General features: G+C 37.2%; 1 protein-coding gene across 9 annotated transcripts in view; it reads left to right on the forward strand.

Annotated features, from left to right (window-relative positions):
* Nucleotides 1-21789, forward strand: part of PAPOLA (poly(A) polymerase alpha) — a 47642-nt gene extending 25853 nt beyond the window's left edge. For 2 of the 9 annotated variants that reach the window (XM_074908616.1, XM_074908618.1), the window contains exons 13-22: nt 3076-3129; nt 3880-3999; nt 5509-5618; nt 7167-7288; nt 8917-9059; nt 13449-13549; nt 15117-15337; nt 15749-15811; nt 17448-17522; nt 19637-21789. In XM_074908616.1, coding sequence (XP_074764717.1) covers nt 3076-3129; nt 3880-3999; nt 5509-5618; nt 7167-7288; nt 8917-9059; nt 13449-13549; nt 15117-15337; nt 15749-15811; nt 17448-17522; nt 19637-19732 — 1105 coding nt within the window. In that variant the 3' untranslated portion in view covers nt 19733-21789. Of the gene's footprint in view, nt 1-3075; nt 3130-3879; nt 4000-5508; nt 5619-7166; nt 7289-8916; nt 9060-13448; nt 13550-15116; nt 15338-15745; nt 15812-17447; nt 17523-17712; nt 17782-19636 lie in introns of all 9 variants that reach the window. The other 7 variants (XM_074908615.1, XM_074908617.1, XM_074908619.1 and 4 more) reach the window with 7 other exon arrangements.
* The last annotated feature ends 308 nt before the right edge of the window (nt 21790-22097 follow it).

Genomic DNA, 22097 nt, shown 5'->3' on the forward strand with positions numbered 1-22097 from the left:
TGCAATAACTGTGGCTCTGGTCAGATCTCCATCTGAAAGCTACATGGTTTGGATTTTTTTTCCCCTCTTCACACCCTTCCTGCTTAAATTGTAGATGCCTTAACTTGTTCCTGCTGAAATTCAAAGCAGTGTGTAGTGCTCTGCCAGATAAAAGATCTGATCCTTGCTCTGAGACATACTTTTCTTCTCTGAAAGCATACCTTTAGTAATCTGTATCGCTCTCAATGGCAATTATAGTTGCTAAATGTCTATGTTTATTGTAAACACTTTTGACTTGCTAGCTGCATTTAAAATAAACAAACTTCAGTCATGTGTGACTAAGGAAATCTGGAGGCTATTGTGTACCTGCATGGCAGGAGCAGATTAGAAATTGGGAAAATGGGGAAATCTGGTTCAATTTATTGGGTTTTTTTTTTAAATGTCAGCAATTACTTAAGAGTTAGGGAGTTACAACATATGTTATCTGCCCTTCATGTAGGTTTAAATTTTTCAGATGTGGGGGAAACAACAATAAAGAACATACACTTGCCGGATATGGTGTTTTTCAGGGAAATGACAAGAATAATTTCAAATGGATATAACATGAATATGAAGTGTTACATGAGAATGGAAATTATTAGAGCTTAAAACCAAGAGGGAAGTATGGTGATGAGAGAAGTAACACTCATTTCATGACCTCTAGCATATTGTTTCTCTGCTATAAAGACAAGATACCTGCTAAATAAGTAGAATACAAACATACCTTTTTTAAAAAGTATTTTGAACACTTGCCTTGATAGGACTTTAAATAAAGCACTGGATAATTTAAAGTGTAAATCCTGGACAGTTTAATGAAGAAAAATGGAAACGAACGTGTTCAGGTGTTCTCAATTTTTTCAGAAAGGAGTATGATTCTTAACAATACCTTTGTGTTTTTGTAGGTACAGGTATTAATGGTGCAAGACAATTCAAAAATATCTACATTAGGTTATTTTTTTGAAAAATGTAATGCTGATAGGGAGACAGTGGGAGAGAAACAGCACCCGTTTCTAAAAAAGCCCTAAACCAAACAAAAAAGACCAAACCCATATACTTCAAAATAATACCCTGCATCTAAAAAACACCACTGAGAGGTAGAAGCTTAACTTCAGAATTTTGTTCTTTATCATGAAGTAATGGATGCTTCTGCGTTCTTTGTGATAATGGATGAAGAACTCACAACAAATTTTGTCTTTGTAAAATTTAACAGTGAGACCTTGGACTCTAAAACTAAGTATGTCTTTAAATAGCACAAGCTGTTAAAAATTAAGTTTTACTGAAAATGGCAATAGCAGATTTCCCATGATTAATTCCCTCTCAGCACTGTTTAACAGTTGGGGGTGGGGGGAGAAATTGCATATTTCCCTTTTCTTTCTCTTTCAGCTAGCACTACATCTGCAAAAACATCTAATCATTATACTTATTTTCATAAATAAGCCTTAGGGTTTTTTTCTAGGTGCTCACCAGCTAGTTGAGGCTTTTAGACATAGCCAAATTCAAATTTTTTAAAAATTGTTTTTCAGAAGTTTATTTCAAATAGCTGTTATTAATAAGTAACCAGAATTTTTTTTTTTGAGATACTTGCAGATTTGAGATTTGTTTCTTTGAGTTCATACATGGTTAAAAACAACAAAAACTTAAGTTGTCTTTTCTACTAAATGAAACAGTCTGCAAGTTTGTGTGCTATGTATGATGTAGGAATCTTACGGATTATAGGTGACTATCTAGTGCTCCTTAGAGGAAATCGATACTGGAAATTAGTAACTTCTCATACAGAATTAGAGTAAAGGATGAGCAGCTAAAATGAGGATTTCAATAAGATAACAGAAAAAACTCCTTAATGGTTTTTGTATGAAGCAGTTAATACTGCCAAAATGCAAAAAATAGTAGACAAAATGTCCTCTTCAGAAGAAGGAGGAATTTTCTCCAAATTTCTCTTTTCCAGCCCTCTTTATTTCATTGACATTGTCTGGATTCAAAGGACTTGTAGCATTTAACTTTTTTCATTCTCTTGCCACCTAAAGATAAGTTCAGAATTGTGGTGTTACTGATTTGATCTGTTGATCTGGATTTACTGTTAGAATTTGAAGGCCTCTATATAGCACTAGAGAACTCTGCACCATAGTTTTTCACCATCATTGACCTTGTATTCCTTTCTATGAGGTATATGTATTAAGGTCTAATCCCTCATGTTATTAGTTTTATTTAAATCCTGCTCTGAAGATACCTAACCGCACTGTATCAGCATAGAGTAATACCAAGTTGGATCACTTGGCATGTTAGAACAGACTTTCCAGCTAAACTTCTGAAAAACCTGTCTGTAGACATACAAGGTTCCCACACCTGCCTCATGGTGAACTCAAGTTAAAAGTAATCATCTCCCATTCCACTGTTCTTGGGCTTTTTTGTTTAAAATACCATTCTTGCTCTATATACTGTTTCTTTGAAATTTACTTACAGTGGGTATACACTGATTATCCTGGAATATAATTGAGAGCTTAAGAACTATCATCAGAGGAAACATTCCTTATGAAGTTTCAGATAAGTGTCTTCAGAAAATTCTAAAATGCAGATACATAATTTTTTAAAAACACATTTGATAGTGTTACTTTTGACTTTGAACAAATATATATGTGCTAACCAGTCATAACTTCAGAAATAATGTTGTGACTAAGACAACTGAGGGGTATAGATAGTTTTATTTGCGAGGAATCTCTGGTAGTCAGTTGAATCCCTGATTCAGTTAGGTATGGAAATACCTGTACTGTTTTTCAACTAGTGCTACGTTCTTAGCCTTTTATTAAGGTTGCTGGTATTAAAGTGTAGTTGCAAATGTCTCTAAAATCTGAAGTTTTTGGGAAGTCTCTTAGTGATATGCTTTGGGGGACATAGCCCCTTTGCTTACTGAACAATGCTTAATTTTATTATAGGGTATATACTTAACCAAATGAATCTGTAGCTTGCAATGTAGAACTTACTGCAAAATTTTAGTATTAAGGTTTGAATGTGTAGTTTTAGAAGTATAAATAGAATAGCATATTGTCTTTATCTCCAAAGGCATTATATTGTACTTCTAGCAAGCGCACCGACAGAAAAACAGCGACTAGAATGGTGAGTATAATGCTTGCTATTTAAAAGAAAAACAAAACCCACCAAACAACAAAAAGAAAAACCTGTTGGCACGGGATCTAGTGTATCTAATATCTTTTTAATTAAATGAATTGGACCTTCAGTGTTTCAAAATTAAATGGATGAAGATTGTACACTTCTGAAAAACAGTAAAACTGAAGAACCAGGGGGTGAAGGCTGTTGTTTGAATTTTGCTTCTTTACAGTACTGTCAGGTTCACTTCACGAATCTTGCCTTCTTAAGCCTTACACACTTCTTTTAATAAGCAGTGTGAGGAGATATGTTTTCAGTCTCTTGAAATACAAAACAAAAATGCCTCTCTCCCTCGTTTCTGCACTCTTTTATTAGAGGAGTTTTAAGATTGTCGGGTATTGGGAATTTATTCAACTTTAAAATTCATCATCTGAAGCCAAAAGACTATTGGAGAAATACATAGGAGTTTCTTGCTGACTGCCTTTTACTTGATGTGTAATGTCTTGCTATTTAATCCCATTTGTAAAATCAGGCCGTAGTGAGAGCTTCAGGGCATTCTTAAGCTTCCCTTGCATTAGTTTTTGTAACGTGTTCACTTGGTTTATTGATCTGAATTATCTGTCATGTATAGTGCACTAGTTCATTTGTACTCTCAAATATTAGTATAAGGAGACTGTTGAGGATTTTATCTTGATATATGTTAGATACTTCTATTACTTCATATTAATGAGAACTTGCTAATAAATTACATCTATGCAGGGTGGGCTTGGTGGAATCAAAAATCCGTATTCTAGTTGGAAACCTGGAGAAGAATGAATTCATTACACTGGCTCATGTGAATCCACAGTCATTCCCAGCACCCAAGGAGAATCCTGACAAGTAAGCAAAACAGTTTTTTCATGTAATGGTAAGGAACTACCTTAGTTAAAATGCCAATTCATTAACAAATAAACTAGTATTTGTATAGAATCTTAAATGAATTAATATTTAATGACAGGCAAACAGTTTTAAGCTCTTCTCAAGTACTGTTTGTAAAATTAGATGTTCTTCATTCTGTGTAAGAATGTTTCTAAGCCAGACAATAACCTTAAGGAAAGAATATATTTTTGCTAATAACTGTATTGCATAATTTCTTGCTAATTGTGTTGGCTACTGCTATTTAGCTGCTGTTGTTTAAGCACCTAGCATCAGTTGGCATGACAGTTTTAATTATGACGCAGCAGTGAGAATCGGGTGGAACATCCGGCACAGTGGAATCGAAATCTTGAGTAACTAAGTACGCTTAATCTTATTAAACTCAGCAGTTGAGATGCATATCACTTAAATTTGGTAATAGTTGATGTTAGAATTCCTGGCCATATGGAAACAGTGGGGAGAATACCAATCACTTCGAACTGTTTAGGATTATATGTTTTTCAACTCCACCCCCTACCCCCTCTACTCAGAACAATGATAGCAGGTGTGTGGCCTAAAAACTCTTTTAAAGACACTTTTTATTTCTAGATAGTGTTGGTGATACTTTTTTTTAGTTACATAAGTTACCTGTGTGTTCCAAGTGAAATTGGACAAAAGCAGGCAGTACCTCTTCAGCACCATTTGAGTGGGTAAATACAACTACAACTGCCTGTATAAGCAGAGGCTCCAGTGAGCTTTTATTTCAGAGGACTTGATGTGGGCAAAACTTTTAGGAAAGGTCATTTCCCAGTGTAAACGATGTATGTCCTTTCACCTGCCTGCCTAAATGAACTAATTTATTCATTGGAAAACAGTGTTCTTGTGAAGTGGTCTTACAAGGAAAAGATACTTGAATTAAACCATTAAATGTCTTGAACTGCTATAGAAGTGTTACAGTATATTCTGTAATAAAATGTAGTAGTTCATCTTCCATGTGTATTATGTGAAAGTGAGCTGTCAAAGGGAGGCTTTTCTTACCTGAAAACTGCACTTTGTGGTCAGTTACAGATAAAAAATTTGAGAGGTGACAAAATGGAAGTTGTTTAGTTAAGGCATAGATTCTCACTACTTCCAGGGTCAGATGCTGAAAATCTGTTGTCATCTTTCAAATGTATTTCCTTTACAGTTGCAATAGCTAGTTGTAACGCCTAAATGGAGAGAATCTGCACAGTAGCACAGTTGAATGAAGTAATCTACTGATGATCTTCGTTCATTAAGTTTGCTGGAGATAAATGTTTCAGTGTTTCATGACTTTTGTGTTGTGAATGAAAAGGGAATGTCATTAAGTCCGCTTGGTTTTTTGTTTTCTGTGGCTAGTTCCCCATTGCTAGTGGAGCGAAAATGTACAACTGTTGTCCATTGCAGAAGGTAACTTAATAGAATATTCAGTTCTTCTGTCAGTATTATATGACTTGTTTTATATAAATCTTCCAGGGAAGAATACCGTACAATGTGGGTGATTGGATTGGTGTTTAAGAAAACCGAAAATTCTGAAAATTTAAGTGTTGATCTTACCTACGACATTCAGTCTTTTACAGACACAGGTGAGTTTTGCTTTCTAGATGTTGTGGTATTAATGTAGCTGTTGAAGTTAGTGTTTTATAATTTTGAATCTGATGTACATGCACTACATTCAAATCTGAAATTTTTCTAAATATATGCATTTTTAAATGAAGTAACATTTCATTAAAGTCATTGTAGACTGGAATGCATAGTTTCTGTTCAGTTTGTAAATACACTTCCAAAGCTAACCAACCCAGCATACAATTTCTGTTTGTGTTGTGAATTTCTTTGTCATCTCAAATTAGTGTGGGTCTGTCTTCATTGTTTTTAATCCATCCCAAAACCTTCTGTTTGCCCTGTCTTTTGGAATAGATCCTAAGATTTTATCAAAACTACTGAAGCATTTTCAAGAACTAAATTAGGGAATAGCTGGCTTTTTAGTGGTATCAGGGAGAGGAAGAGTGGGCTAGGTTTTCCTTGTATGGATACTCTGGTAAGATCTAATGTCAGGAATGTAGAATACTTTAACTGTGTCTGGCTTTCCTGAGTGCGCCTGTCCTTTTCACTTGTATAATCTTTACACAGAGGTTTTATGAGCTTCTTCCATACCAAGAGTTAGTGTAGTAAGTCCTTTAATATGCAGTATTCATTGAGCTCTTTGTGTGTCTGTCTCTTAAGAGCTTTTTAATTACATGTTCACAGCCTATTCAATGAGATTCCTTAACATTTGTAGAATAGACAGTGAATAAGGGAGATCTCTTAAGTTTGTGTATTTAAGATCTACAGAAAATTTTTTTTTATTCATACATCTGCCACAGCTTTGTTCAACATTGTATAGAAAGTTGGTGTGAAAGAACAACAGATTTTTCACTTTTAGCTGGCTTTACTTGAACTCACGATGTTGGGTTGCAGTGTAGTTCCTTTACTAGCATTTAACCATGTTGATTCACCAGAAGTAGATGTTCTGAGGTGAAGAGAAATAGCTCATTATAGTAGACATAATTAAAAACCGACCAAACAAAAAACCCAACCAAAACCAAAGAAAGCCAAAACACAGCAAAAAAAATCAAGCATGAACCACTTCTGTATAAAAATGTAGTGGTATCTGAGTTGCCAAAATGATTTGTCTTGTATTAGCTGACACACAAGCATTCAGCTCCTGAATTGGAACCCATTTGTTGTAGGAGCTACATACATAAAAGCTGAATCAACTGTGATGAAAATAGTTTTATGTAAATACTGTAATTCTTATGAGGATATCTTATTTCTGTCTTCAGTCCCTTTGAGATGAAATGAGGAATTCACATCAGAGGTGTTGCTTTTAAAACTTGTGAACAATATAGAGAACCGCATACTTGCAAGATATTTTTCTTGGAAAACAGGTCACCTGTTTCCAGAGTAACGTTCTAGTGTTTGTACTGTCAGTGCTGGCATAGTAGGCAGTTCTTTTTCTTCCTTCAGAACAAGGAAGCACTATGCTTGTTCTTGAGGGTAATAAATGTTCTGAAAAGCAAATTGTTTGTTCCTGGGCAAGGAAGTGGACTTTGCAGAATGCTTTAATATGTCTTAATGTTATTCTAATTGTGTAGTTTATAGGCAAGCAATAAACAGCAAGATGTTTGAGATGGATATGAAGATTGCTGCGAGGCATGTGAAACGTAAGCAACTTCACCAACTGCTACCTAATCACGTGCTTCAGAAAAAGAAAAAGGTAAATTGACTAAAATTTGAGAGCAATAAAAATGCCATTGAGGAATGATTCCTTTTAGATTTACTAATTGAACTATTTCATATTTTGAAAGCTTAGTTTTACCTGTATAAGTAATGTCATCTCATTTGACTGTGGTAGTATTACTGGATGCATTAAATATAATACTAGATTTCCCAGAACACCAACAGCATGGATAGTGTCTTCGAGTCTGGCTGAAACACCATATTTTGTTGGCTTTCCTAAAGTAAACAGATTTAAACCTGTGTAATAGTGATCTATTAAAGCTCTCATTTTAACAAGTGGGTCACTGAAAGGAAGCATCTGTAACAATGTCAATAGAACAATCAGGCAAGCAATTCTTGCTATCTCCAGGTTTTTCCTTTGAGGTTGATATTACTTAGATTTTCCTGTAAGTCTCCTAAATGTAAAATTGCAGGTCATCAAATAGAAGCAGAATAGAATGTTGAGCTTGTTGCTGCTTTTTTGTATTTAAGACAGTAGTCTGTTGCTGTAACTGAGGTTAAATATTTTGAGGATAATTTGAAGGAAAGTATTCTTCAACCTGTTACTTGGCAGATTTGGTATTGTATGTTCTTTTAATTAAGACTAAAAGATTTAAATGACAGTTTTGACATCAGAAAGTTGCCCACTGCCTAGCCAGGGTTTTTTTCTCCCTCAACATATAGTTTACTTGTGTGGATGTACATGAGAATGGTAGCAAAATTTTTAATTAAGCTATTGTGTTGAATGTGATTTTCTTTCAGTGAAGGCAGGAATAAGGGGAGTGTAACATTGAATCTAACAATGTAGTCTGTATTTCAAAATCCCTGCTTCTTTTTTGTTAGCTTAATCCAAGAACAATACAGGTTTGCTTGGTTTTGTGAATAGCTAAACCACTGTTATGTACTTTAAGATATCTGAGTAACATGCTTTATTACTATAGCTGGTTTATATTAACTACTTCTTTAAAGAATAGGAAATCTTGTATTGAATCCAAGTGTAAATCATTTAATAATATGTTTCAGAGGACAATGTAAATATTAAGTAACGCATCTCTTTTCACTAGTATTATGTCAGAGGAAGGCTTTTCTCCACTAAGTTGAAATCAGTCTCTAAATTCTTTTTATTAACTGTGGCTTTGGTGTACATCAGTATTAATTTGAAGTTAATGAAAGCAGTATCTGTATTGTTCACAAAAAAAGGCAACTTGAAATAAAGCTGAAAATAAAATCACTAAATATAATGACATTTTATCTTATGTTTTTGAACATCATTGGTTCAGACAAATCTGTTCCCGAGTTAGGAAAATATAAATATTTGTAGTGAGAGGATAGTGGATTACTTTCATATAAAAAGATTTGAAAATTGTCCATTTATGTTTTGCATTTTTAAATGCTTCTACTTTGGTGGTTTTTTTTTTTCTAAAAATGTACTTATATTTAACTGTGTTTAAGGCACACATATATGCTTAGTTTATGGTGGAAGCTCATTGCTGCTAAATCACCTTTCATTTCTCTTCATAAATGTAGCGGCTTACATTTTGCATAACTGAAATATCATTTGAATCTTTGGTGATTTTTTTAAGCCCTTAAGACTAATACAATTTTCTTCTATCTTGTGGATTGCAGCATTCAACAGAAGGGATCAGGTTGACAGCTCTGAATGACAGCAGCCTAGACTTGTCTATGGACAGTGATAACAGCACGTCTGTGCCTTCGCCTACTAGTGCTATGAAGACGAGTCCATTGAACAGTTCCGGAAGTTCTCAGGGGTAATGAAAACTTTCAGTCTTGTTGCTGCTCTCTGTTCCCAAATTACTTGTGTTAAAAGCATGGCAAATACTGCATGCATGAGATACTATACTTATAAAAGTGTGAAATCGGAGCTTGCAGACACTCTTATTTCCAGTTTGAGCACTAGAGCAGGGTTAAATTTGGGGGATAGAGAGTGTGGCACTGGACTTCAGATGAGGAATTATAAAGTTGGGTAAAGATGCTTCGAAGAACAAGGTAATATGAAAATTTGGGGACCCTGCAGTAGGAGGCTGTGAGAGGTAGTGAGCAGGAAATTGAGCTGTGAGACTGAGGAAGAGTTATGTGAGTTTTGGATCAAATAAGTTTACTGTCTGGGAAATCAGTAGTGCTACTGCTATTACTGATGATATCTATGCAAATTAAGCTTAGGAACATAATTTTTCATTGTGTTTTCAAAGTGTACATGTTAATGTTTATCTTAATCCTAACTTTCTGTATTGTCTTTTCCTATCTAAACATCAATTTGCCCAAGTACATGGGATTCTACTCCTTTAAAGAGTCTCATGTTTGTCTTCTATGATTGTGCAGTATTATAGGATATTGTGTAGGATAAAATACTTAAGACCACTAAACTTACTCCTTTTGATCGGTGATCTTTTAGTTAGCTTTCCTTGCTAAATTATTTCTAATAGTTGATGCCACTGACCATGTTATTAAAACAAGTCTGTGACATTTAGGATGTCACAGTTGAAGTGGAAATTGCCCTTTGTTCATTTTAGACAAGTATTGCTCCACCTTGAAAAAGAAAAAACAATTCTTTTGTCATGTGGAATCCTAGGCCTTTGTGTGGGAAGCCCAGATAGAAATCATAGTTGTAATGGTGTATGTAGACTGAAAATTACTTTCTGTTCTAGTCATACACTGGTTTTGTTCTATCCTTCAGGAAAACAGTTGCTGTGTTTTCCCCTGGACCTTATTTAGGCAGACAGAATCACAGAATCATCTAGGTTGGAAAAGACCTTGAAGATCACCTAGTCCAACCATTAACCTAACACTGTCTGTTCTTAACTAGACCATATGCCTAAGCGCTATGTCAACCCAACTCTTAAACCACTCCAGGGACAGGGACTCCACCACCTCCCTGGGCAGCCCATTCCAACACCCAACAACCCCTTCTGGAAAGAAATGCTTCCTCATATCCAGTCTAAACCTTCCCTGACATAACTTGAGGCCATTCCCTCTTGTCCTATCGCTTGTTACTTGGTTCAAGAGACTCATCCCCAGCTCTCTGCACCCTCCTTTCAGGTAGCTGTAGAGGGCGATGAGGTCTCCCCTCAGCCTCCTCTTCTCCAGACTAAACACCCCCAGTTCCCTCAGCCGCTCCTCGTACGACCTGTGCTCCAGACCCTGCCCCAGCTCCGTTGCCCTTCTCTGGACACGCTCGAGTCATTCAATGTCCTTTTTGTAGTGAGGGGCCCCAAACTGAACACAGGAATCGAGGGGCGGCCTCACCAGTGCCGAGTACAGGGGTCAGATCCCTTCCCTGTCCCTGCTGGCCACGCCAGTGCTGACACAAGCCAGGATGCCATTGGCCTTCTTGGCCACCTGGGCACACTGCTGGCTCCTGTTCAGCCGGCTGTCAATCAACACCCCCAGGTCCCTCTCTGACTGGCAGCTCTCCAGCCACTCCTCCCCAACCTGTAGCGCTGCTGGGGGTTGTTGTGGCCCAAGGGCAGCCCCTGGCATTTGGCCTTATTGAAACTCCTCCAGTTGGCCTCAGCCCATGGCTCCAGCCTGTCCAGGTCTCTCTGCAGAGCCTCCCTACCCTCGAGCAGATCAACACTCCCACCCAACTGGGTGTCATCTGCAAACTGACTGAGGGTGCACTCGATCCCCTTGTCTAGATCATCAATAAAGATGTTAAACAGGAGTGGCCCCAAAACCGAGCCCTGGGGGACACCACTCATGACCGGCTGCCAGCAGGATTTAACTCACCACAACTCTTTGGGCCTGGCCATCCAGCTGTTTTTTTACCCAGTGAAGCGTGTGCCCATCCAAGCCATGAGCAGCTAGCTTTGCCAGGAGAATGCTGTGGGAAATGGTGTCAGAGGCCTTGCTAAAGCCAAGGTAGAAACATCCACAGCCTGTCCCTCATCCAGTAAGCAGATCGCCCTGTCGTAGAAGGAGATGAGGTTTGTCAAGGAGGACCTGCCTTTCATAAACCCATGTTGGCTGGGCCTGATCATCTGGTTGTTCCCACATGTGCTGTATGATGGTACTCAGGATGAGCTGCTCCGTCAGCTTCCTGGGCACTGAAGTCAAGCTGACAGGCCTGTCATTTCCCAGGTCATACTTCTGACCCTTCTTATATATGGGCGTCACATTGGCCAATTTCCAATCAGTTGGGACCTCCCTGGTCAGCCAGGACTGCTGGTAAATGATGGAAAGCAGCTTGGTGAGCACCCCAGCCAGCTCCTTCAGCAACCTTGGGTCACTGGCTATCTCTCATGGATTGTGTGTGTGTGGGGGGCCTCGTTCTCCCAGTTTCTGTCTTCTGGCTGAGGAGGCTGGATTCCCTCAGTACAACTAGTCTTGTCGTTAAAGACTGAGGCAAAGGAGGCATTAAGCACCTCAGCCTCTTCCTCATCACTCGTTGTCATGTTTCCTCCTGCATCTAACAGGGGATGGAGGCTCTCCCTGGTCTTTTTTTTTGCTGTTGACATATAGAAATATTTCTTGTTATCCTTGATTGCTGAAGCCAGATTAATTTCTAGCTTGGCCTTAGACCTCCTGATTTTCATCCTGCATAGCCTCACAGTGTCTTTGTAGTCATTGTGAGTCACTAGGCCCTTCTTCCAAAGGCTGTAAACTCCTTTTCTCCCTGAGTTGCAGCCAAAGCTCTCTGTTCAGGCAGGATGGTCTTCTCTGCTGCTGGCTTCTCTTACAGCACCTGAGGACAGCCTGCTCATGTGCCATTAAGACTTTCTGGTTGATGAGTGTCCAGCCTTCCTGGACCCCTGTACCCTTCACGACTGTCTCCCAAGGGATCCTGTCAAGCAGGTGTCCAGACAAGACACAGTCAGTCCTTTGGAAGTCCAAGATGTGGGTTCTGCTGCCCCCTCTCCTGGCCTCTCTTAGACTAGAGAACTCTATTATTTCATGATCGCTGTGCCCTAGTTGGCCTCCAGCCACCACATCATCCACCAGTCTTTCTCTGTTCACAAAGAGGAGATCCAGCAGAGCACCTTCTCTGGTCGGTTCACTGACCAACTGCATCAGGAAGTTATCCTCTCCCACACATTGCAGGAATCTGCGGGAGTGGTCCTGCTCTGCTGTGTTGTATTTCCAGCAGATGTCGGGGAAGTTCAAGTCTCCCACAAGAACAAGGGCAAGCGATTGTGAGATTTCTCCTAAGTGTGCCTATAGGATATTTCATCCACCTGTCTGTTCTGGTTGGGTGGCCTATAGTAGACTCCTACTACAACATCTGCCCTGTTGGCCTTCCCCCTGATTCCAACACAAAGACACTCTACCCTGTCTTCACTATACTTGTGTCTGAAACAATCATAACAGTCCCTAACATACAGCACCACCCCACCACCTCTCCTTCCCTGTCTATCCCGTCTAAAGAGCTTGTAGCCATCAATTGGTGCACTCCAGTTGTGAGAGACATCCCACCATGTTTCTATAATAGCCACTACATCACAATTTTCCTGTTGCCTCATGGCTTCAAGCTCCACCTGTTTGTTACCCATGCTGTGTGCATTGGTATACATGCATTTCAGGTGGACTGATATTTTGCCCCCTTCTCCCTTCAGATCTAGTTTAAAGCACTCTCAATGAGTCCAGCTAACTCCTGCCCCAATATCCTTTCTTCCCCTCTGGGACAGGTGCATCCCATCTGATGCCAAAAGGTCTGGTGTCCTGTATACTAACCCATGATTGAAAAAATCGAAACCCTGACAGTAACACCAGTTTTGGAGCCACAAGTTTATCTGTTGAGTTTTCCTGTATTCTTCTTCATCTGACCCCACAACTGAAGGGATGGAGGAGAACACAATTTGTGCCGCCAACCCCTTAACCAGTTTCCCCAAGGCCCTGAAATCTTAACATTGCCTGACTTATGCCTTTTTTTAATGCAACTTCGTACTAGTCTAAAAAAACTGTCTCTGAAGTGACTCAGATTAAATATTTGAAATAGCTTCCATTGCATAAGTTTGATAGTAGATTGCCAATGCTCATTTCTGTCTTCCTACTATGACCTAGTATTATACGTTCTGCTCTGTAAAGTAGGTAAAATCCTATCAGCTATGGTTACTGGCCATGCATATAATGTGATGACAGGCAGATCATATAACACCGTAGCTTTACTAATGTTTAGTATTTTGTCATTTTTCTCTTTTTAGCAGAAGCAGTCCTGTGCCAGCTATAACAGCAGCATCTTTGACCAACATACAGGCTTCTGAAGTCACTGTGCCACAAATAAATTCCAGTGAAAGCTCAGGGGGTAAGGAAAATGGCATACTATATTGTTTGTATAGTATATTGGGTTTTGTATTGTTTATAAAGTAGTTTTTCTTCCACTTTGAGGTCTTAACACATGATGTAAAATGTTCTCCTTGATACACAGATTTAACTAATTTCTTTAGGACTCAGGAAATCGTGGCGGAATATTTTGTGCCACAATGTTTGTTTATTCCTTTGTTACTAGGAATTTGTGTTTGCCATTCACAGTAGCAATAGTTTTCCAGTGACCTGATGCAAGTCTTTAATTCAGTTAGTTTTTCATCATCTGACCATCTAAAACTTGAAAAACAACTTTTGTATTTATTTTTTATCCATTTTGTAGTTTAAACCCAAGAGGTAGTTCTATACTGTCTGTAACATGTGGTCCCACATTCTTGCTCCTTGTGCTTCATGATTGTAGGAATGAAAAAGGCTCAGATGTAAGCAGAACACATGCTCTTTACTGACGTCTTTTCAGATATGTCCCACTGTGTGTGCTGACTTTATCCTCCATATTTTCTACAAGAAAAAGTACACTGCACTTAATACTTAAAAAAAAAAGAATTAAAAATACAATTGACTTTTTAGTGAAAGAACAAAGGCCTCTGGTGAAAATGTTCACTTAGCAGAGTTCAGCTAAAGGAACTTTAGCTGTGTACAAGGAGCAGGTCAGAAATAGATGGGAAAGAGGACCAGTGGTTATCCTTTCAAGATCTGTTATTTCACTCTGACATGTGGGATGGTTGAGTAATGGTTCTCTGATTTTGATTATAAGTCATAGGTGCATCAGTGTGAGTTTGTCCATGAGTGCTAAATAGACCTTAAGTGGCATGACTGGTTTTTGTGTTTGAAAGCAAAACAGAAGTTGTTAGTTCTTGTATTTTGGTTATTCAAAAGTGGTCACCTGATAGTTATTAACGAAAAATTTCCTCTGTAATTTTTCTCATCCTGGAGCATCTACCTATGTGTGTGCTTATTGGTTTGAGGTAGGCAACTGATGAGGTAGAACTTTCTCATATGGACCATTTTTCAGAAGGTTGTATGGAATGTCAGATCTTTATCTGAAGCTCTCTGATGACTTTATATCTGTCATTGTGTACTCTGAGCCTGAGAAACGATAGACTTTGTGTTTGAGTGACAGAGGGAGTATCAGATTCCTCTTGGATTTAATTTAAATCAGTCTTCAGCAATGCATATATATGGCCCAGTACAGAAACAGTAAAACTTCTTTGGGTACCAGAAAGAATACATCTGTATTAGCACAGAGCTCTGTCTGGGCTAGTATACCCTGCTGTTAAGCAGGGTTAATTAGACCAAGCAGAGTGTCACTGACCTGGCTGCCCTATGTCTGGTACTAGAATTATCTGTCAGAATAAGCTTGGAACTAAACTGTGCTGTGTATGTACACCTGCTGTTCCAAATGTGATGCTTATACCACTAACTGTACCAATTCCTTGATGTCTACTTGATAGCAGTGGTTTTGAATAGAGATCAAAAATACCAGTGACTGAGCTGACATGGTTGAGTCACCTCATCTTGTTAAAGCTTTTTAAATTATTTACCCGTAGGTACTTCCAATGAAAGCATTCCTCAAACTGCCACACAACCAGCCATTTCTCCACCACCAAAGCCTACCATCTCTAGAATTGTTTCCTCAGCGTATCTATTAAATCCATCACCAAGAACTTCAGGAAATGTTGCAACAAAAATGCCTAGCCCTGTCATAGCAGTGAAAAGGACATCTTCTCCCCATAAAGAAGAGTCTCCCAAGAAAATGAAAATTGAAGAGGTATTTGAGATTTTGACGACATACTATAGCAATGTCCAGAACTTTGAATACTCATTTCAGCTGCAGAGTGTTGATTCCCATATTTCTGGTTTCAAGTATTTTGTTAAATGGGGTGTATATTTGCTATTCTGCACTGCATTGCTGCTTTATGTATTCATCTTGCTTAGGTGTTGGTGATCGTTTATTATGCTGATACTTCTCACGTAACACACATACTGCATTAGCACAAATGCTTAGGTTCTAAATTCTTGTCTTAAAAGCAGTTTTTTTGTTAGAGTATAACATGTGCAATCCTACAACTATTTCTGTCTTCAAAAACTAATTTATGACCTTATTTTCTTGATTTTTTTTTTTCAAAAAATACATTTGTATGATTTTTAATAGTTTCTGGGTTTGTTTGGATTTCAGCAGGATGAAATGAGTGAAGATACTAGCTGTATAGATTTGAATGAGCATGAAAAAATGGAAACTAAGGTATCTATGCCTAAACTATATAATTTTGTGTATACTAATCAGGAATCTTCCTTGTGAAATTACTGTGTTTTCTTGTAGAAATGACTGAGAGTGTTTGTAGATATAGTATAGACTCTCCAGTAAAGATATCAAAATAATATGTTATTTTTTCAATGTATATGCCAATATTAATGAACTGCAGTACATTACCTGCTACCAGGCTAAGCTGAGCCTGTGTCCATGATCACATTAGGCCAGTGATTTCTTTGGTCATTCACCCGTATTATGCATAACTAAAAAGTTAATGATGATATTTGCATTTAAATTTGTTAAATCAGATCAGGGATATGTCTATGTGCCTTGCTTTGCCTGCATTCTGAACTCGATGTATGTCACTTAAAGACAGTTGTCCTATGTATTCCATTGCGATTTTTGCATGTTGGGCTGAGAATCCCGAAGCCAGGACATGGTTCACTGTTTAAATTAAAAACAAAAAAAATTACAAATGATGATAAATAAATCTTTTCTGGTAGCAAAAGGTGTGTATGAAGTTACGGCATACCTTTTGGGGATTTCCAGAGAGTCAAGCATGCCACCCCAATATCTTGTAGTTTAGCAGATGGTTTTTCTGCATATTGGTGACAGAAAGGATGACAGTCTGCCTTTAGCTTTATGATAGCAGCTTTCCATTTGGGTGTATACAGGTTTTATAGGGAATGTTCTGTTGTCTTTGGAATACTCTGGAAAATATTCTGAGAAATTAAACCACAGCACTTAAACATTTTAATAGATATTTTATAGTTTCCACACCCTTAAGTGAGGAATTGTATCTTGTTGTGTAGTCACCTTGAAACCTCTTTGAGCTCCAGACAGGTGAAGGAAGAAATGTATGTAAGCGTTTAATCCTAACATTGAAAATAGATCCTCTGGATGCAGATGATTATAAAAGACGTAGGTAATCCTGTTAGCTTTTATTGTCAGTCTCCTCTAATTCTTATGTCCTTAATATGCATGGAAGGAAATGGAGCAATGAACTTCTTTAAGAGAAACATAGTTTTTTCTCCATTGAAATACATGCCTTTTTGTTAGGGTATGGTTTACTAAATGGTACAATTTTAACAACCTGTTTTCATTAAAATGACAATGTGCCACTGTCCTGCTTCAGTCATGCAGTCTCACTGCTTTAGCTGAAAGGCTGGCTCTGACATTCATCTGTTCACCTAGAAAACTGATTCAACCTATTAGAGTAGCAGGAAAACCCTTCTGGCAAAATGGCAAAAGGAGTGGAAAAGCAGTTGAATCTTCAACAAATTTAGTAGCTTTTCACATGGTCTTCCTTGATACTATGCTTATCGTGAATGAATTGAGTGACATGTAATGTTTTCCTATAGGATTCTGTATAAAAGGTGTTGAGTGATTAAACAAGTGAAGTTGACTGTAGGTTGTGTTGATGTCAAATTCTTAATCAGCAAAACATTCTCTGGTGTGGTGATTTCTGTATTATAAAAGGATGGGTATCAATGTAGCAACTATTGATACTTGCTTTTTTCTTTTGCTGTATATGCACATTTTAAGGCATTCTGGTTAATGGAGTTCTGTCTAAGTAGCTTTTATAATTGGTAGTGGTGTAACTGTGGTGATGCTTTTGGTTTTTTAGGAGCAACTTGAGACAGAAGTGAATGTTAATTCTCAAACAGAAACTCTTCAGACAACTTCTCTGCAGGCTCCTCAGGTAATGTTTTTAAAAACAACGCCTCTGTGTGTGCAAATCTGGTGAAAACATTGAAATTAAAATGAGTCCAGATGTTAAAAATAAATGTATAATTTTTAATATAAATCCATTGTATGGAAAGCTGCTTGTTGTTACTGTCACAATTTTTGTGTTTTAGATGGTCATTGATCTTAATGAGTGTGCATTGTAGCTAAACATGTATGGCTTGCCATACAAACTGACCGAAGCTGGATTCGCTCTTCTGAATTGTGCCTTCAAAGTAAGGGGCTCAGTTTATTCCTTTGTGCTTTGCACATCACAGAATAATCCTTTCTAACAAGGAAACAAAGGCTTTAAATAGCTGTTGCTCAAAAATATTCTAGAATGAGGTTGAGAATGTCTGAAATGTAACTTCAGATTCTGATACTTGGTATGAGAGAGAGAGATAGAAGCTGTAATCTTATAATTCATTAGCCAGCTGTGTTGCTTCATTGCAGGTATTACAACTGTAAGGAGCATTGGAAAAATAGACATTAAGTAAAGAATTCTGTGGCATTCACTTAAATTCTTGTTCCTAATATTGTAACAACTTTTTAAAGAACACGTTTTTTATTAGCATTTTCAAATTTCTCTTAGTGCTCTACTGATTAAACTTTCACTATCACAAAGCATTCTGTGCACACTTTACTGATTAAATGTGTAGTAAATGTACTGATTGAAAAAGGAGATTAGTAGTATTAATGGTGGTATTGGGCTTTTTGAACTATATGGCAAAAACTGTAGATGTTACATGGACACTCTAAACTGCTTCAGAGAAACTTAGATCATTTGGTACACAATGTTTATCTCACATATTGCTGAGGGATGATTATATAAAGCTTTGTAGCTTTAACAAATTGTGTAGTTGTTACTTTAGAAAAAGTAATCTGGAAACTGCAAAAGAATGGTGGGCCTCTTCTGTCATTTTTCAGTATTCTCATTTGGCTTTGTTTAAAACACTGCTCGTGTTGCAGAAAACAGAAACATGTTAAACCACGGATCAGCACCAACCACAGTGGGGTACTAGGGGTGGGGGGAGGCAGGAATTCAAAGCTCTACTTAGCCCTGAATCTACCCTGTGTTGTGCTTTGCTACCATATCAGTTCAGTATTAACTTGAATGACTTTTTTTTTTTTAATAAAACAACAGTTAAGAGCAGTCAGTTAAATGTCATTTTTCCCATGTATGAAATGTACCTCATATTAATTTTTGAAAGTTTATAATGTAAGAAAACATTTTATGATAAATCATGGGAAGTAATGCTTAATAACTGTATTACTGGGATGGCAAATAATCTGCTGCAGTGGAAGAGAAATACTTCAAAGTTTAAATAAAAACCCCAACCCAACAGTAGAGACTTGTTAAGCATGTAAGACATTCACGATTCAGTGCGATTCATCAGAGAGTTCCGTTTCTGTGTTTTCCTTTATTTGGCTTTAGATGTAATTTTGCTGAATGGGTTTTAAGTCTTTTAAGTGAAAAAGTGTTCACATTATTTTCAAGGTGACACTCTTAACCCAGTCATATAGCACTTTAGAGCTCATTATACCTTTTCCATGTAAATCTAAGCCAGTATGAAAAGTTGGAAATTTGGCTGTAAAAAGATTTTAGCAGTCTGAAAAGGAATGTATGAAGACACATATTTTGCAAAAGGGACAGTTTTTAACCATTCATCTGTAAAGGACTGAGGCTTAACAATGAATTGTTCAAAGGAATTTTTAAATACTTAACATGTAGATCAGATAGTAGATGTCACCAATCAAGCACCCTTACTATGTGGATATTATGTTTTATTATAGTACAGGTTATTAGCAGGCTCAGCTTTATCTGTATCACTTCCTAATCTCTTGCAATTGTTAAAAAGGAAATGCGCACTATGAAGGAGACTCTTGTACAAATTTTTGTTAGTAATGACTGTGTAGGCAAAGGAAATAATCTGTTTCTATATTTAAATTTGTAATTACCCGTATCTTGGTATAGTCTTAAAAAGTCGTCTGAAGATCTTGGGTTTGAAATTTAGTGCCAGTCACAGTACTTCTCTTTTTATATTTACAAAGTTAAAATACGAATAAAAATTTCTTTTCTTTTCTTTTCAGAAAACACCCAGTACAGACCTTTCAGATATCCCTGCTCTCCCTGCAAATCCTATTCCTGTTATCAAGAATTCAATAAAATTGAGATTGAACCGGTAAAAACAACCTCAGGGGTCCATAAACAGTATCTGCCAACTCAACCTGTTGTCTTCTAATGCTAGAAAAAAAGGAGAACAGAGGGTGCAAGACTAGAACATAATTGCAAATGGATTTAGGTATATTTTGTGCACTTCCCTTTCTGGGCTAAAATCACCACTTGATTGGAAGTCCAGGTTAGTATGTTAAGCCAGGAGTACAATTAATGTGTTAGCAACAGTTGCATTAAATATTACGAAGGATTACTGCCTTTAAAAACATGAACACTATTTGTAGCCATATTTGACATTCTGATTGAATTTGTTTGATGCATTGTTTCAAAATTGATATAAAACTGGCATAAGAATCCCTTAAATGCACTTTTATGTACTTTTTTTATTGGAGTATGACTAATTTTAGATCTTCAGCTGATACACTTTTGTTTTATTGAAGAATCTTCAATAGTAGTAATCTGCCAATTGGATGACATTCTGTGATACACTCTACGTTGAAAACAAAGTGTATATCTAATTCAACTGCCATCAAGCAGCAGTAAGCCTTTCAAATGAAATGTCAAATCTTGGAGGTTATAAGACATAAGTTGAGGAAGTGATTGGGAAGTTTTGGTATTGGTGGGACATGATTAAGATGTGGTCTACTTTTATTTGTAGGATTGTTTTAAGGTGCATACAGATCAGCAATCAAATAACAAATAAACTTTTCTTTGAGCTATTCAAACTCCTTATTCCCTTTTTGATCCCTTATTTTCTTGGGAAAAGCTTTTGTGTTTAATGTTGGGGTTTTTTTTGCAGCTCGTATGCACCATATAGGACAGTAGTTATTTATACAAGATAAAAACAATCCATGTACTCATTTGGGTGTCGTCTTCCCCCCCCCCCGCCCTTACCTAATCATAATACCTTGTGGCCTATATAGGCACAAATTAAAAATTTTGTCCCATGACTAAAGTGTTTAAGTAAATATAGCGTGCCTGTGAAATATAACACCTGTCTTGATGGCCTTCGAATCACTAAATATAAGATGATTTTTGTACACTCCATAAAAGTCCTATATGCATTAAAAAACTTCAAATTTTAAATAAAGGCAAAAAGATTTTCCCTAAGAATTTTAACCTTTTTATTTTAGATGGCTCATCAGAAAGTTTTACATCCTGAACAATACTGAATTTTTAAAAATCATATTTCTAGTAAGCACTTGACATCTAGTAAGCTCTCTTACTCCTATTTTTTGTTCTTGTAGTCCTATCAATAAGTAACAACTTTTTCTTTTGAAAGAACTGAATCTCTCATGGCAAAGAACAGCAGTATTTGAGGAACATGAGGGATACCAACAGTAATACCAGATGTAGATAACTTCATGTTACTATTACTTAAGTCTGAAATATGTGGGATGTCAAATCATACTTCCCATACTTTGATTAGCATGTTTTATGAACTCCCTTCTCCCATTGTGCTCCATTCTATTACACGTGCATCTTTCATGTTAAAATTAAATTACTTACACTCTTCCCCTTATCCTTCTAAATTAATTCTCCAAAGTCAGAGTGTAGCTTATCTTTTACTTAGGCTGTGCAGTAACTGAAGGGTTTTTTTTGCCATTTGTCTAAGATGTCTAGTATACAATATTTCTCTTTTCCTTGCCCTGTGCAGCCTGCTGTCGTCCACCCCCCAAAGAAGGTTATATTAACAGTTGAAGTGTACAAGGTGTCTGTGTATTTTGTGTAGCTATGGAGTTTAGATCGAAATTGCCAGGCACAGATTTAGTCTTGTCATTTTGTTTACACATCAGAAAATCTTTTTCATTTTATTAAACGTTTCATGTAACTGCACCCAAGTTTTGCCAAGCTGGAAACTTGGAACCTTTCTGTATAGTGACTTTTTAATTCTAGTTTTCATAACCTGGAGATCAGACTGTTGCTTTCGCATGATGTACGTAGTGTCTCATGACTGGAGTTTGCTTTGTTTTATAGTATCTGTACTCCTTGTATTTTTCAAGAGCTATTTTGTAAACAGATGATGTATTTCTCCATTGAAAACACAATAAAAAACAGCACAATCCCATAGTTGTCTGATTTTTCTGAATGTACAAAACTGATCTTACTCTCTTAATTCATACTTAGCTCTTAAATTTCTGCTAAGGCAAAATATGATGTGGTCTAAAAGTAGTAGTACATAAATGAATGTTCTGTAAATAAGCGTGATGTTGGATATAGGAGGTGGAAGTAACACTCAGCAGGATGATGAGCTTTAGTCTGTTAGAGGGAAAGGTGGTGGATTGTGCAGTGGCTTGGTGGCGGTAGAGTTTATTGTCAAAAAAAAAAAAAGAACCAAAACCAAAAACACTTTAAGAACATCCATTCCTTGTTCCT

The sequence above is a fragment of the Athene noctua genome, chromosome 6, assembly GCF_965140245.1.
Source record: "Athene noctua chromosome 6, bAthNoc1.hap1.1, whole genome shotgun sequence".
In the NCBI taxonomy this organism is placed as follows: Eukaryota; Metazoa; Chordata; class Aves; order Strigiformes; family Strigidae; genus Athene; species Athene noctua.